The sequence below is a fragment of the Pantherophis guttatus genome, chromosome 3, assembly GCF_059756535.1.
Source record: "Pantherophis guttatus breed Tessera chromosome 3, ASM5975653v1, whole genome shotgun sequence".
In the NCBI taxonomy this organism is placed as follows: Eukaryota; Metazoa; Chordata; class Lepidosauria; order Squamata; family Colubridae; genus Pantherophis; species Pantherophis guttatus.
Genome location: NC_142065.1, coordinates 189,205,657 through 189,220,092, shown reverse-complemented (window position 1 = coordinate 189,220,092; position 14,436 = coordinate 189,205,657). Strand labels below are relative to the sequence as shown.

Sequence of the window (14,436 nt, the reverse complement as noted above, 5' to 3'; positions counted from 1 at the left end):
GGTGGTCATACCTACAAATAAGGTCAAAATATATTGAGGAGAGGAAAACGGATCAAATTAGAACTAACTGACTTTGACATTCTGTTAAAGAATGAACAAAAACTAATTAGTTAAATATACAAATTTCTATTACGGTATAAACTGGAAGAGGAAACCGTGAAAGAAACGAACTACATAGAGAAGTTGGTTACTTAGAAAAATACATTTTTTTAAAAAAAATAAAGCAGCTATTTAATAGATAATAATTGTACTAAAAGCTTTTTGAAAATTGGACTCTGGAAAAGACCATTGTTAATTTCTTCCTAGAATGCATTTATTTGGTTACAAGCTTTAGCCTACATTTAAAGTCTATCTTATAGCACAGTTTTAAATTATACAAGTGATTTAAAATATCTGCATATCTTTTAAAATTGCAAGTAAAATATGAAGAAACAATACCTTTAGCTCAAACAGTAAAAACTCTTGATTCAACTTATGGAATATAGGCATGGCTACCCTAGCAGCCTTCCCTAGTTGATTCTCTTGGGATGTGAGGGATTTAAATTAACCTAATTCTGAAACAGCTTGAAAATTGGAGAAATTGAAATCCAATACATTTGAAGGAACCAACCTCAAGTCTGGGCAAAATGTTCAAAATGCAATTCAGCCACTGTTTGTCCTTAAACCAATAGTCCATCACTCAATGGTTCACATGTTGGACACATTACACTTTCTAAACCATGGTTCACTGATCAATGCACAACTAGGTTCACACACTTTAGCAATAAACCACAATTTATAGAGCACGGAAGTCAAAACCAAGCAAAACTGTTATGGCTTAGCAGAATACTGGAATCCAGCCAACCGTTTCCTCTTGTAACAAATTGTTGCTACACAGAAAAAAGGAGAGGGCCATATAAATCACTACAAACTCTTGGAAAAAAACATAAGTAAATCTGTTTTTTTTCAAGCTCAAAGCTTGGAAGCTTACTTATCTTGTATTTTTTTTAAAAAAAAAATTTGAACTTTTTACAAAAAGTGCTAACTATTTAAACGAAATTTCTGCTATTTAAATAATAAAATATTTAACAGAATCTTAAAATAGAGAGCAAGATACATCTGTTTCATGTACTGTCTTAACATTTGTGTTGTCAATGAAAAAAACATGTCCTTACAGAATTATACTAAAAAATAGCTGAACATTGTTTGAAAAAGTGGCTCTTTCATCAAAGGAAGATCAAGGCCAAAAAAGTTAAATCCATCAAAGTGAATGTAAATATTTAAAACCAAGAGTCCATGCATATCTGTTGTTATCCATCTTAATATAAAATAAAGCTTATGATTCAAGTAAGACTTAAATTCCCAACATCATAGAAGGGTTTCTTTCATTCTTTTTGGCAGTTAAAATGCAACAGTGCCACTACTATATATTTTCCATTATGGTTTGATTCAAATCTTCAGACACACATGCATGTTATTAGTAATTCTACTACATCTTAAACAAAAACTCAAATATTATTTAAGATCTGAATTCAACAATTTGAAATCACATAAGAAATTCAAACATTTCTATACCAAGTAACAGAGCCATCCTGAGAGGGAAGAGGAAAACTTCACAATTTATTTTCATGTGAAAATTCAAATACAACACATATAGACACAGACACAAACACTAATCTTCTGTTGTAGGAATGTTTATTGCCTTTAAAACATTCTAATATGCTGACTGGTGAATGGTACTTCTCATTACCATCAAAACAGTACGCCTTTGAGGCAAAGTAATGTAATTCCACCTTCCAATCATGAAAAACGGCACAGTTGGAAAGAGAAGGCAAATTACCTTCTCTTGAACATTGTGAAGACTTCTCCAGAGGAGAAAATAACTACATAAGTATAATTTGCTCAGAACAGCCAAGGCTAAAATGGGTAGCCCAATCCTTCATGCAGTTAGCAGTCTATAGCTTTATTAATTTGGGTTTCATTCAATGTCGTGTCAGATTCAGACAAAGCATGGAAAGTAATATTGTACCATCGTGCTATTTTCGGGTAGAACGCTCCTACATGGCGTCCATAATCCACTGCCAGCTCCAGCAATATATTCAAAAGGATATTATTTAAAGTGTCAAAGCTAGCAGTTTCAGGCAATGGGGAGGAACTCCTTGTTTAAACATACAGTGAATGCCAGTTGCTTTTAAAGCAACTTTTAAATGTATGTATACATTTTCAGAAAATTTATATCCCCCTGAATAATGGAAATGGGTACTTGAATCAACCATGAACACAGGTTTTTAAAGCCTGTTTCGTGTTACATATAAACAAAGATGGCATTCGTTTTTGGAAGGCTTGAGTTTAAATGAGGGAAACTGTGTGTGTTTACTGCACATTTTCTTTAGTGCCCTTAAATGTTATACTGAAGTTCAAGGCAAATTAAACTTCAACACTAAGCCTAGCAAATCTGTACTGTAATGAATCTGGATTTCTCAACAGAACAAGCCCCTTCTTGTCTGCCGGCTGATCGATCAACATTTGCAGCAAACCTGTCAGACTTACAAAGCCAAGAGCTTCGCCACAACCAGAGGCCAATGAGAAGTCCCCTTGAGTGACAAAGCCTAAGAGAACTCTGGAGCAGTGAGATACAACATCTGGTAGAGGGTGAGGCCACAACCCCAAAACTAGGCCTTCCGGTATGTCTGCTATTACATTCATGGGTTTCAAGGCACTCTTTTCTGTTACCTTCCCATCATTCGCTTTCTTTCTTCTTCCCTTTCGTTTCGAGAGCTTGTTTTTAAATTGGTCCTTGTGCTTAGGTTCCTGAGGGCCACAAAAATGCTGATCTTTGTCGAGCTGAAGCAAGTCATCCTTTTCTGGAATGCAAATCATTGTGTGCAATTCAGGATTTCCTTTTCTGAGGAGAGACAAGCTCACCCATACTAGGGCTCTGGGATAATGTTGATTAATACACATTAGGGTATCTTCAGCTAGTTCTTTCTCATTCACCTTGGAAGCACGATGCTGTCGGTACCGCCTTTTGCCAGATGTAGGATGACACCAAAATGATATTTGCCTTAATAATTTTCTGGTCCTGTTGAAAGGATACAATAGATTATATTTTTCTAGTTTATGGAAAAAAAGTGAAACATTAAAAACTTTCGAATGGAATGCTCCCAGTTCAGACTCTAATCAAATACTCAGTCATGTTTTTCTATAATAATTTATTCCACGTTTCCACCTTCTCTTTCATTGTATTTTTCTTCTTCCTAGACATACAAATACATGTATTCTCATGTATAGCATTTATACCCAAATATATTAAATTATTTAAAACCTTGTGGGAGATTGAGTGGCGCATGAACTGCACTTAAACGTAATAAAATGTAAAGTGTTTTTCTTTTTCTAGGTGCTCTATACTCCATCAACACTTCTTTCTTTTGATTGAGTGATGCCAATTGGCTACAAAATAATAAAATAAAAGGATGAGCACTCAAGATAATTTAATTCATTGTATGAGATAGTCATAAGAGCTGTGGTGGTGCGGTGGTTAGAATGCAGTATTGCAGGCTAACTCTACCCACCTACCAAGAGTTTGATTCTGATCAGTTCAAAGTTGACTCAGCCTTCCCTACTTCCAAGGTCAGTAAAATGCGGACCCAGATTGTTGGGGAAAATACATTGACATTGTAAACTGCTCAGAGAGTGCTGTGGTGTAAAGCACTATGGAGCAGTATATAAGTCTAAGTGCTGTTGCTATTCATAAAAGATTGTTACATTACTTCTGAACTTTCTAAGTTTGCATACGTGTGAACTGTATTTATTTTGACTTCAGAATTTGTTCAAAGTTTAAAATATTTCATTGATTTTTTTTTTAACTTGCTGAGACCTATTGTTAACTAAACCAAGACTTATGAATTACCATATTTTTTGGAGTATAAGACGCACCTATCTTTTTTGGGGAAGAAAACAATAGAAAAAAAAATCTGCCTCTGCCTGCCAGCAATTTGCCTCGTTGCAGCAAACAGCAAACAGACTGCTTTAGTTTCATTTTCATTTTCATCACAGCCTGACTAGCACAAGAAAAAAAAAAATCTGCCTCCAGCAATTTGCCTCCTTGCAGCAAGAGGCCTGGGGCAATAGGCAATGGCAATCCCTGCAGCCTGAAACAGCTGAGAGTCGGGAGGCCAATCCAACCCACAATCAACTGCTTGTGCTAATCAGGCTGTGCTGAAGCTGAAATGGACTGCTTGCTGTTTGCTGCTTGCTCTCTGCTGGGAGGCAGAAGTCAAAGGTTCGGGGCCAGTGGGTGGGCAGGGCTACATTTGGTGTATAAGACGCATCCAAATTTTCACCCTCTTTGGGAGGGGGGAAGTGCATCTTATACTCTGAAAAATACGGTAATTTAATTGTCTGGGTTTATTCAGGACCAGGGAGAGTGATTTCACCCTGAGGCACAGAAGCTCACTAGAAGATTTTGGGCCATTTACTCTTAGTCCAACTATCTCATAAAATGGTTGTTGTGTGGGAAATGAGGAAAGGACACTATGTACCATGAAGCGTAAAATATAACTACTACTGTATTATTATGATTGGTTGTACAATCAGCCAGATGTTTAGACTGGAGCTGGCATTATTACCCACCTATCATGTCCTTCCTAAGGACCTAGGATAGAAAGATGTTCTGGTTTGATGGTGTTAAAGGTATTATTGCAGGATTATTATTACTAATTATTAACAGATCAACATATACTCTGGGTTCACACAATATGCTGGGCAAAAATATTAATTTCTGGATCAATGTCTAGAGTGAATCCTTTGTGATGTTGGGCCCTTCCTCCATCAACCTCCAGCTGCTTCACCCTAAGGGGCTTGGAGGTGGCAAATGTGGGAAATGCAGGGCTCTATGTGACCTGCATGTTGTTTTCCTCTGTACTATACTAACATACATGCACACATGGTAAATATACTATACTCTGTACTATACTAACATACACGGTAAATGACAAAATAATATTATTTGCTTTTTGCACAAATGAAGTTCATGTTTCTAACTATATGTTTGAATTTAGTAAACCGGATGGGTGCAAGTTTGGCATGCTCAACCTTTAAAATATCTAAGGAGTAGCAAAGAGTATGTAGTTTTTGCTGCTGACATTCCATCCTAAAGTATTTCTTTATGTGCATAAGGAATGGCAGAGAGATGCAGAAACTCAACAATTGTACTGTATTGACAACATTTTACAACCAGTTCCTGTAATTCAAGCAACTGAAGAAAAAGAGCTCTGGTGGCTCAGCAGACTAAAGCACTGTTATTAACATCCACTTACATCTGCTGCCTGCAATTACTGCAAGTTCAAATCTCACCAGGCTCAAGGTTGACTCAGCCTTCCATCCTTTCTAAGGTAGGTAAAACGAGGACCCAGATTATGGGGGCAATAAACTGACTTTGTATAAATATACAAAAGTATGAAGGCTACTGCTTAACGCATTGTAAGCCGCCCTGAGTCTACGGAGAAGGGCGGCATATAAATCAAATTAAAAAAAAAATCAGTAAGCAGAAAGATCTACCTTGGCTAAAGTGAAAATTCTGTATCCTGAAGATGATGATTTGCTCTATATCTAGTTTTTCTTTCAAGACAAATGCACTGCAGGGATTCACATTGCTTGTAAGTTAATTACCCAAGAGTGATTGACAAGGCACACATTTGTTTTACATACCTGAGAATACAGAAGGCCTGACTTGAAATGACCTCGTCTGTTTTGCATGGATCTACTACCTTTTCTTCATTTTCTGTCTGCATAATTTGACAGGATGTATCTATTTGCTGGTCTGCTTTGCTTGTTGGCGCATCTACCGTACTTGTTGTAGAGCTGGGACCACCAAGGACGTGTTCTTCAGACACACAATCTTCCCTGTCCAAAGCTGATATCTGCGTGAACTTGTATCTAGTCTCCCAATCCTGTGTGAGTTTATCCCATGGACAGAGGAATGGAGCCAATGTCCCATGTTTAATATAATTGGCTCTTTTTGCAGGAGGCCGCCTATGATAAAAAAATATTTTCTATTTAGCAGCAAAGCAAATACAGTATGAAATTATTTATTCCTACAAAAGCATATTTTAAAAATTGTTTTCCTTTTCAGTTACATACTGAGCTGCAACATACATGTTTGCATCAGGGGTGAAATGCTCCCGGATTGGACTGGATTTCCTGATCCGGTAGCGATTTTTCCCTGTGGTTCGGCAATCCGGTAGCGATCATCACCCAGGTGTCATTACTTCCTGGTTTTAACCAGGAAATAATGTTTTTTTACCTTCTGCGCATGTGCGTGCGTATAAGTGAAGTGAGCAAGTGCACATGGCACATGTGCTTCCGAACCGGTATGGAAGGTAAGTAGATTTCATCCCTGGTTTGCATGTATATCAGATCATATAAAATAATTGTTCATGTTCATGCAGGTACCTGATAAAATCAGAAGCTTTATTAACACTGGACATTTTTCAACATATCAGTTCTGCGATGAACAGTGAGACTTCATTTTCCCATCACTGAGCTGGCTTTCACGTTACAATACTTCCAATTCATGTTAAGATATTTCCAGAATGAATCCACTCCTTACTACTACGGCTCATTCTAAATCATCTCTGATCCCAACAGCTGCTGAATCTAGATGTCCTGGCACACTAGTATCTATGACTCTATCATAAAAATATAGAGATAAACTCTCAAGTGGCTACTTTACACACTCAAATAAATTCTGCAAATATAAAAGGAATTATGTCCGCATCATATGGTTCTCAACAGACTACTTCTAAAAATCCCCAAATAGCTTCAAGGGTGGGCTTCCATGCACTCACAAACTAGGAAAAAATTGAATTGCAGCTACTTATTGGAAATGAGCACATTTTAGACACTAATTTCCTAATAAATGTAATCACGATACCATCCATAATATGCCTGTCTACATTTATTTTATCTTTACCCCCCTTTAGGGATCTTTATTTGGAAGGGAAAAAAATATAAGCATCACCATCATTCCTCCAGTGCACACAAAGTAATAAAATGCTACTGCATATCGCAGGAGCAGATTTGTTGATCGCGACATCTCAGTGAGATGTTTACCTTTTAAACTTCTCAAGGAGATTCTCCTCTAGTTCTCTTGCAAACTGGCTACCAGCAGGACAGTCTGGATAATCATGAGGAACATGGGGTGTCCCCTTATACAGGGAGTGCTTCAAAGCTTCTTGTAAGCCACCGACTCTTGCACCTTGATATATCTACAAGGCAAGACAATGACATGGTCTTGGATGCTGGTAAGATAAAAAAATTATTCTCATTCAGTTTATATGGTGTCAACAAAATGCCTTCCCTTTTGGTTTTCTTACCTACCGTATTTTTTGGAGTATAAGACGCACCTTTTTCCCACAAAAAAGAGGGTGAAATCTGGGTGCGTCTTATACTCTGAATGTAGCCCTGCCCAGCTTCTCAAACGGAGGTTTCAGAGGCTGAAAAAAGCATCAGAAATGAAGCTTCAGAAAAGAAGCCCCCAAACAGAGCTTCAGAGGCTTTTTTTCTGAAGCTCAGTTTCGGAGGCTTTCAGAGGCAGGAAAAAAGTTTTTTTCTGAAATGGAGTTTCAGAGGCAGAAAAAAAAGCAAGGCACAGAGCTGACAACAAAGGAACCTGTTGCTAAAATTTACCTCTGGAAACAGCTGATCGGGGGTATTCTGGGAAGCCATCCACCTGTCAATCAGCTTTTTTCTTATTTTCCTCCCCAAAATCTAAGGTGCGTCTTATACTCCAGTGTATCTTATACTCGGAAAAATATGGTATGTTCCATGGGCAAAGGTTAAAAAATGACGTGAATTTTTTTTTTTCACATGTTCAGTTTACTTACATTCTTAAGTACAATTATTTACATTTAAAATGCTGCATTTAAATTAAAAACAGTTATTCTAGATTTATATCTGTTGCTACTTTGGAGTTGTATTTCTGCACTTTTAGGTTTTCTCCACTACAATACTTACACTACAATATCTATATGCAACCATGGATGAGATAAAGAAATACAGAAGCTCTTTTGTATCTTATGGGAAAAATCACAATTGTTATTTACTAACATATTTGCAAATATGGGTATCCAGAGAAATAGCTTGCCAATAAATATTTGCATTGTGTATATGTTGTATATTATAAAAATAACTTTTGAATTCACTCACAATTTTTCAAGAAAATAGACTTTGAATGTAAAGAATTTTTACAAGACATCTGTAACTTAAAGTTACCCTATATTTTTCTGTGGAAAAAGGAGCAGAACCTGATTCAAGGAAATAAATATATGCATGAATGCAAGTTAGACTGTACTTCCTTTTGTTTTCACAAAAAAATTGGAAAAGAAGTTACACTCATATATAAAAGTAGATACGAACTTTCAACGGAAAATATAAAGGAAACTCTTCTTGGAGCATCAAGCATCCTGAGCTTATACAATACATAACCTATGTTAATTTCTCCTTATTTCACTTTGAAACATCACTTACAAAAGGCAGCCAGAAGGCCATGCCCCAACCTTTGGGCAGATAAATATCCCAGCCACTTCCCCATCCCAATCGATCATCTCCAAGCAATTTTCCAGGCTGCTGAACCAGAAGTATAGGAATCTTGGATTCTCGCAGACCCAAATCAAGATGTGATCCTGGGACCAAAAGTTTACTTCTCAGATGATTCAAATCCTGGGACGAAAAAGGAGGACAAAGTGCTGTGAAGTTTGGATTAAATGATATTTCAAAAATAAGTCAAAGCTTGTTATGGTGAGCTGTAAATCAGGGGCCATTACCAGGCTGCAGGAACCAGGCCGCTGAAGTGGCAGGCGAGCACACAAATCTTCATTTGCCTCTGGCCTCCTTGCAATTTCTTAAGAGATACTGAATATCATAGATACCCCTATGAGATGCTGAAGTTAAAGCAGAACTTGGAGCAGAAAAATAAAGCAGAACTGTATTTTCTGGGAACCAATACTGATTAGCAGCTACATTGTATGAAAATAAAATCAGCAGGTTTTATTATAACATTTGCATTGTGGCTAAAAACAGGGCACTTACAAATGTTTTTATGTTGGTTTGGCTGGAGCAGCCTTCCCTAACCTTCTTGTGATATGTTGAGAACTGCAACTCCCAGAATTACACAGTGTAGTTAGTACAGATAGTCCTCAACTTACAACCTTTCATGTAGTGACCGTACAATGTTACGATGACATCAATAAAAGTGACTTATGAACATTTGGCACACTTTTACAACCATCGCAGCATCTCATGATCACAACATCAAAATTCAAACGCTTGGCCACTGACTCCTATTTATGATGGTTAAAGTGTCCTGGGGTCATGTGATCACCTTTTGTGACCTTCTGACAAGCAAAATCAATGGGGAAGCCAGATTCACTTAACAAGCATGTTACTAACTTAACAACTGCAGTAATTCACTTAACAATGGTGGCAAGAAAAGACCTATAATGGGAAAAATCATTTAACAAATGTCTCATTTAAGAACAGAAATGTTGGGCTCATTTGTGGTCATAGGTTGAGGACTACCTGTACGAGGACTGCAAAATATAAATGAATGAGAGACAAAGGGAATAATATACTGCAAATGTATGGTTGGAATATAGTTGCCATCCATGGCAGTCCTCCAATGAATATAACTGTCCTTTGTCATATGAAGTTTTCATGTTAACATAAACATAGAAGGGAGAACATGAGATGTTGTAGCTCAGCAGGTAGGGATCTAGTTATCTGTACTGCCTAGATGTCCTATATGTATTATTTGTGTTCGCAGAGGCAAGACAGAAGGAGCGTAATTTTTTTATTTAAATGAGCAGAAATAGTTCTTGTTGATGGAGGTTTACCAACTGATTAGAGGAGCAGCTTAATTCTTGAAAGGACATCATCCTATAACTTAGTAAAACAGCCTCCGCAACATGTAAAATACAACATAAATTTTTGATTTATAAGCATGTTACTAGACATTGCAGGTATCAATCAGTATTTAATGTTGTGGAAGATACGAAAGACCCACAGAAAGTGGGACAACGTGCAAATTGAACCAAGCCATGTCACACATGAATGGCATTATAACAACTTTGGTGTGTTTCCCACCTAAAAACAGACTCACATAGGATTTTAGGAGCTAAAAAAACCACAAGTTCATTCACCCAAGGAAAGCTTGTGGACCAGGCAAGATTTTTAGTGCATTTTTTTTTCAATCCAAGTTCACCGATCTATTACAGCAACACCCCTGGACATAAATGCAAATGGCCTAGGAAAAAATTCAGCTTATAATTTTTTACATAAACATAGAGATTTAGGAATGGGGTTTGTTAATATAGTGAAAACTACCTGTTCTGACATTTTATGGTCTGTGACGCTCTTACGGACATTGGAGTCCCAAAGAAAACTCTGAGCACATTCTTCAGATACACCTTCTAACATCAGTTGTTTAACTTTATCTTCTAAAAGAAAAGATAAAAAAGAAAATTTTGTCATTGTGGAAAGGCTACCATTATATTGTACAAGAAGAAGGGTATTCAAATTAGTTAGTAGCTGGGAGAAATAATTCTAATATATGTATTTCTACAAGATTCCTCATTAATATATTCCTCATTAATTCCACAAAAACTTTTCAGGATTCTGTAGAACTGACATCTTAATTACCATGCACTCTAAAGTTAGAACATATTTTACATAACGCTTTTAATTGCAGCTATAAAATGGGAAATTGTGACTTAAGTTTTAGCTTTATCCAGTAAAGTACTGACTCTTTGGCCTTCAACTTTTAAGATATGAAGACAATTTTCCTAATTGCATAGTCAAATTGAATACTCTGTCATTAAGAGAATTTTTAAATACTTCAACTGTGATTTACAGATACTCAGAAGTTGTGTCCAAAACTTAAGAGCCTTGCTGGCACAGTGGACTAAGTGCTGTTAAAGTAGCACTTAGTTGCCAGCTGCCTGCAATTACTGCAAGTTCAAATCTCACCACACTCAAGGTTGACTCAGCCTTCCATCCTTTTGAGGTAGGTAAAATGAGGATCCGGATTGTGGGGGCAATAAGCTGACTTTGTATAAAAAAGAACACCGCTTAGGGGGAGCCAAAAGCCCTACTAAGCAGGTATATACAAAAGTATGAAAGCTATTGCTTAATGCATTGTAAGCCGCCCTTAGTCTCCAGAGAAGGGCGGCATATAAATCGAACTAATAAATAAATAAATAAATAAAACCCAACCTTGCAAGCATTCTTTAGATTAGAACAATGGTTCTAAAGCTGTTTGGCCCATTTAGCAATAGCATTTAGGCTTATATAAAAACACACCATGGCGTTTTACAGCACTCCTCGGGTGATTTATAAGGAAGAAGCATTATTTGCATATTGCCCCCAACGATCTGGGTCATTTTACCAACCTCAGAAGGATGGAAGGCTGAGTCAACCTTGAGCCCCATTAGGATTGAACTCCAGGTTGTGGGCAGAGTTTGCCTGCCATACTGCACTATAACCACTGCACCACCACAGCTTTCAATTAGCCCTTTTTTCCAGTCTAGAATAAATATACTGCTCAAAAAAATAAAGGGAACAGAAGCAGAAGACATCCGAGATCTGAATGAATGAAATAGCCTTATTAAATACTTTGTTCTTTACATACAGTAGTTTATACACTGCTCAAACAACTAAAGGGAACACAAAACTACTGTATGTAACGAACAAAGTATTTAATAAGGCTATTTCATTCATTCAAATCTCGGATATCTTCTGCTTGTGTTCCCTTTATTTTTTTGAGCAGTGTACATTGTCTCACCAACCCATAAAACAGATTCCAAACTGGATCCTCAACTCACAAACAAGCAATTACAAATGGCTCCATTAACCAAGGATACTGTATGCCCAAATTACCTTCTTGGGGACAATTCATCTCAGGTTAAGAACCATTGCATTAGAGAAATATGTGCATTTAAGACTTTCTTTTTCTTGCCTTTATTCTTCTATCATAAATCACAGATTGAATGGCTGCCTGCTAGTATATACTAATACATTCTCCCAAAACAGAATATAGGTTAAATTTTTAAATGCAGCCAGGCTGAGTCACACCAGTCTTGCAAAAAACTGATGCATCCATAATTGTCTCATACTAAGTTAAGATACAGACTTTCTGACATTAAATATGCAACAGTTCCCAGTGCATTTAGAGACTAGGTAATTAGAACAGGTGTAGGTTCTGGATCAATCAGGATCAGACTTTAGACAAATGGATCAAACACACTTTACTGGGCAACGCTGAAAGTTAGCAAGGAAGGTTTCATAATGCAAGCTGCATCTGGCCAGTGCTGCTGGAAGCAATATAGATGTTTGCTATAGAAAAAATCAAGTGTTCATCCTTGCTTTTTCCAGTTGAAGGGTACCAGATGAGGGAGCTAAGAAAGCTTCTGTGCAAAAAGATGGAGAGTGAGTGAAATCAGATGACTGGAGGAGAGCAAATGTTGTCCCTATCTTAAAAAACAGAAAACAACTGAAAAGCCACAGACCAATCAGTCTGACAGTGTATCTCAGAAAATTCTAAGACAATAAAGGAATCGATCAGTACATAGGTTTTAATAAAAATCTGCATGAATCATCAAAAACATGTCTTGTTGCATTTGTTTCATTTTTGGTTTAGGTAAGTTCTTCAGTAGATTGCAGGGATGCTGTAATACCTTAATTTCAGAAAATCATTTGACAAAATACTGCACAAAATTAGGATGAGCAAACTACTGTATTTTTCAGAGTATAAGACCTACCGGAGTATGAGACGCACCTTAATTTTTGGGGAGGAAAGTAAGAAAAAAGCTGATTGACAGGTGGATCGGCCTTCTGGAATACCCCCAATCAGCTGTTTCCAGAGGTGAATTTTAGCAACAGGTTCCTTGGTTGTGAGCTCTGTGCCGTGCTTTTTTTTACTTTTTTTTCTGCCTCTGAAAGCCTCCAAAACAGAGCTTCAGAAAAAAAAAAAAGCCTCTAAAGCTCTGTTTGCGGGCTTCTTTTCTGAAGCTCTGTTTGGGGGCTTTTTTTTTCTGAAGCTCTGTTTGGGGGCTTTTTTTTTTTTGAAGCTCTGTTTGGAGGCTTCTTTTCTGAAGCTCTGTTTAGGGGTTTCATTTCTGAAACCTTCGTTTGAGAAGCTGGGGGGGGGCTACATTCGGAGTATAAGACACACCCAGATTTTCACCCTCTTTTTGGGGGGAAAAAGGTGCGTTTTATACTCCAAAAAATATGGTAGTTCGATATGGGCTCGGGTGCATGACAATTGAAGAGATACAAAGAAGAGTCAAAAATCAGGCTCAAGAAGAGCTCAATGCAATGTGGCTGTGAGTCAGGTTCCTGTATTTTTATTAATGATTTTGGAGACGGAGATGGGCAAAATGCTTACCAGAATTAGAGGCGATACAAACAAAGTGGGATAGTTAGTACTCCAGAAGGAACAAATAAAATTTAAAATAATCTTGGTGATTGGAGAAACAGACTGAAATACAGGTAACCCTTGATTTACAACCAGTCACTAATTATGAAGTTATAACCTACCTGAAAAGGGGCACTTGCAACTTGGATCCGAATTTCTGATGGCTGCAGTCTTACCCATGGTCATTTGACCACACTTCAGAAATATGGCAACAGAGCCACAGTTAAAGTTGTTTACAGTGTCCCATGGTCATGCAACCATGTTTTACAACAGCTTTGCCAAAAATTGTCAATTTCAGTTTTTGGCAAAACCATACCAAAGCAAATCATGGGTTCATTTAATGAACATCACAAGAACACTCATAAAATGATTGTTACAACTGTAATGGGCAAGCCCCATTACTGTCATAACTTGAGGACTACCTGTAATGGATGATAGAGCCAAACGCCAAGTCTTTACTTAGGAAAGAGAAATCAAATACACAAGTCTAGGACTGAGGATGCTTGGCTTGATAATGTCACTTGTGAAAAAGAATTTGGAATAGTGGTTAATGAACGACGATTGAATAACAAAGTAAGTTGCAAAAAGAGCAAATTCTAATGTAGGCCACAGTCATAGAAGTACAATTTCCAATTCTTGAAAGTGAGATTCATAATTTATTCGGCATTGGTTAGAACCCACCTCAAGTACTGTGTCCAGCTCTGGGCACCACAGTTTAAAAAAGATTCAGACAAACTGGAATAGATTCAAAGAATAGTAATTCAGATGATTTGGAGACTAGAAACAAAGTGCTCTAAATGAAAGATTGAAGGAACCAGGAATGAGAAAACTGAAGAGGGCTTTGCTAGAATTTTTAATACCCGAAATGGTATCATGAAGATGCCAAGGGTCTGTTATCTTATCATTTTACAGGAAAGAAAATGGAATAATAGTTTAAGATCAACCAAGTTGGATAACACAGGGCCTGCTGCAGCCTTGCTGAGGTC

General features: G+C 37.2%; 1 protein-coding gene across 1 annotated transcript in view; it reads right to left on the bottom strand.

Annotated features, from left to right (window-relative positions):
- Positions 1 to 1,657: 1,657 nt before the first annotated feature.
- POP1 (POP1 ribonuclease P/MRP subunit) overlaps positions 1,658 to 14,436 on the bottom strand; it is a 24,064-nt gene continuing 11,285 nt past the window's right edge. Inside the window, exons 12-16 of the mRNA XM_034422499.3 lie at positions 10,363 to 10,475; positions 8,509 to 8,700; positions 7,093 to 7,247; positions 5,689 to 6,012; positions 1,658 to 3,061 (exon numbers count right to left, since the gene is read on the bottom strand). Of these exons, the coding sequence (XP_034278390.2) occupies positions 2,407 to 3,061; positions 5,689 to 6,012; positions 7,093 to 7,247; positions 8,509 to 8,700; positions 10,363 to 10,475 (1,439 nt within the window). The 3' untranslated portion in view covers positions 1,658 to 2,406. The remainder of the gene's footprint in view (positions 3,062 to 5,688; positions 6,013 to 7,092; positions 7,248 to 8,508; positions 8,701 to 10,362; positions 10,476 to 14,436) is intronic.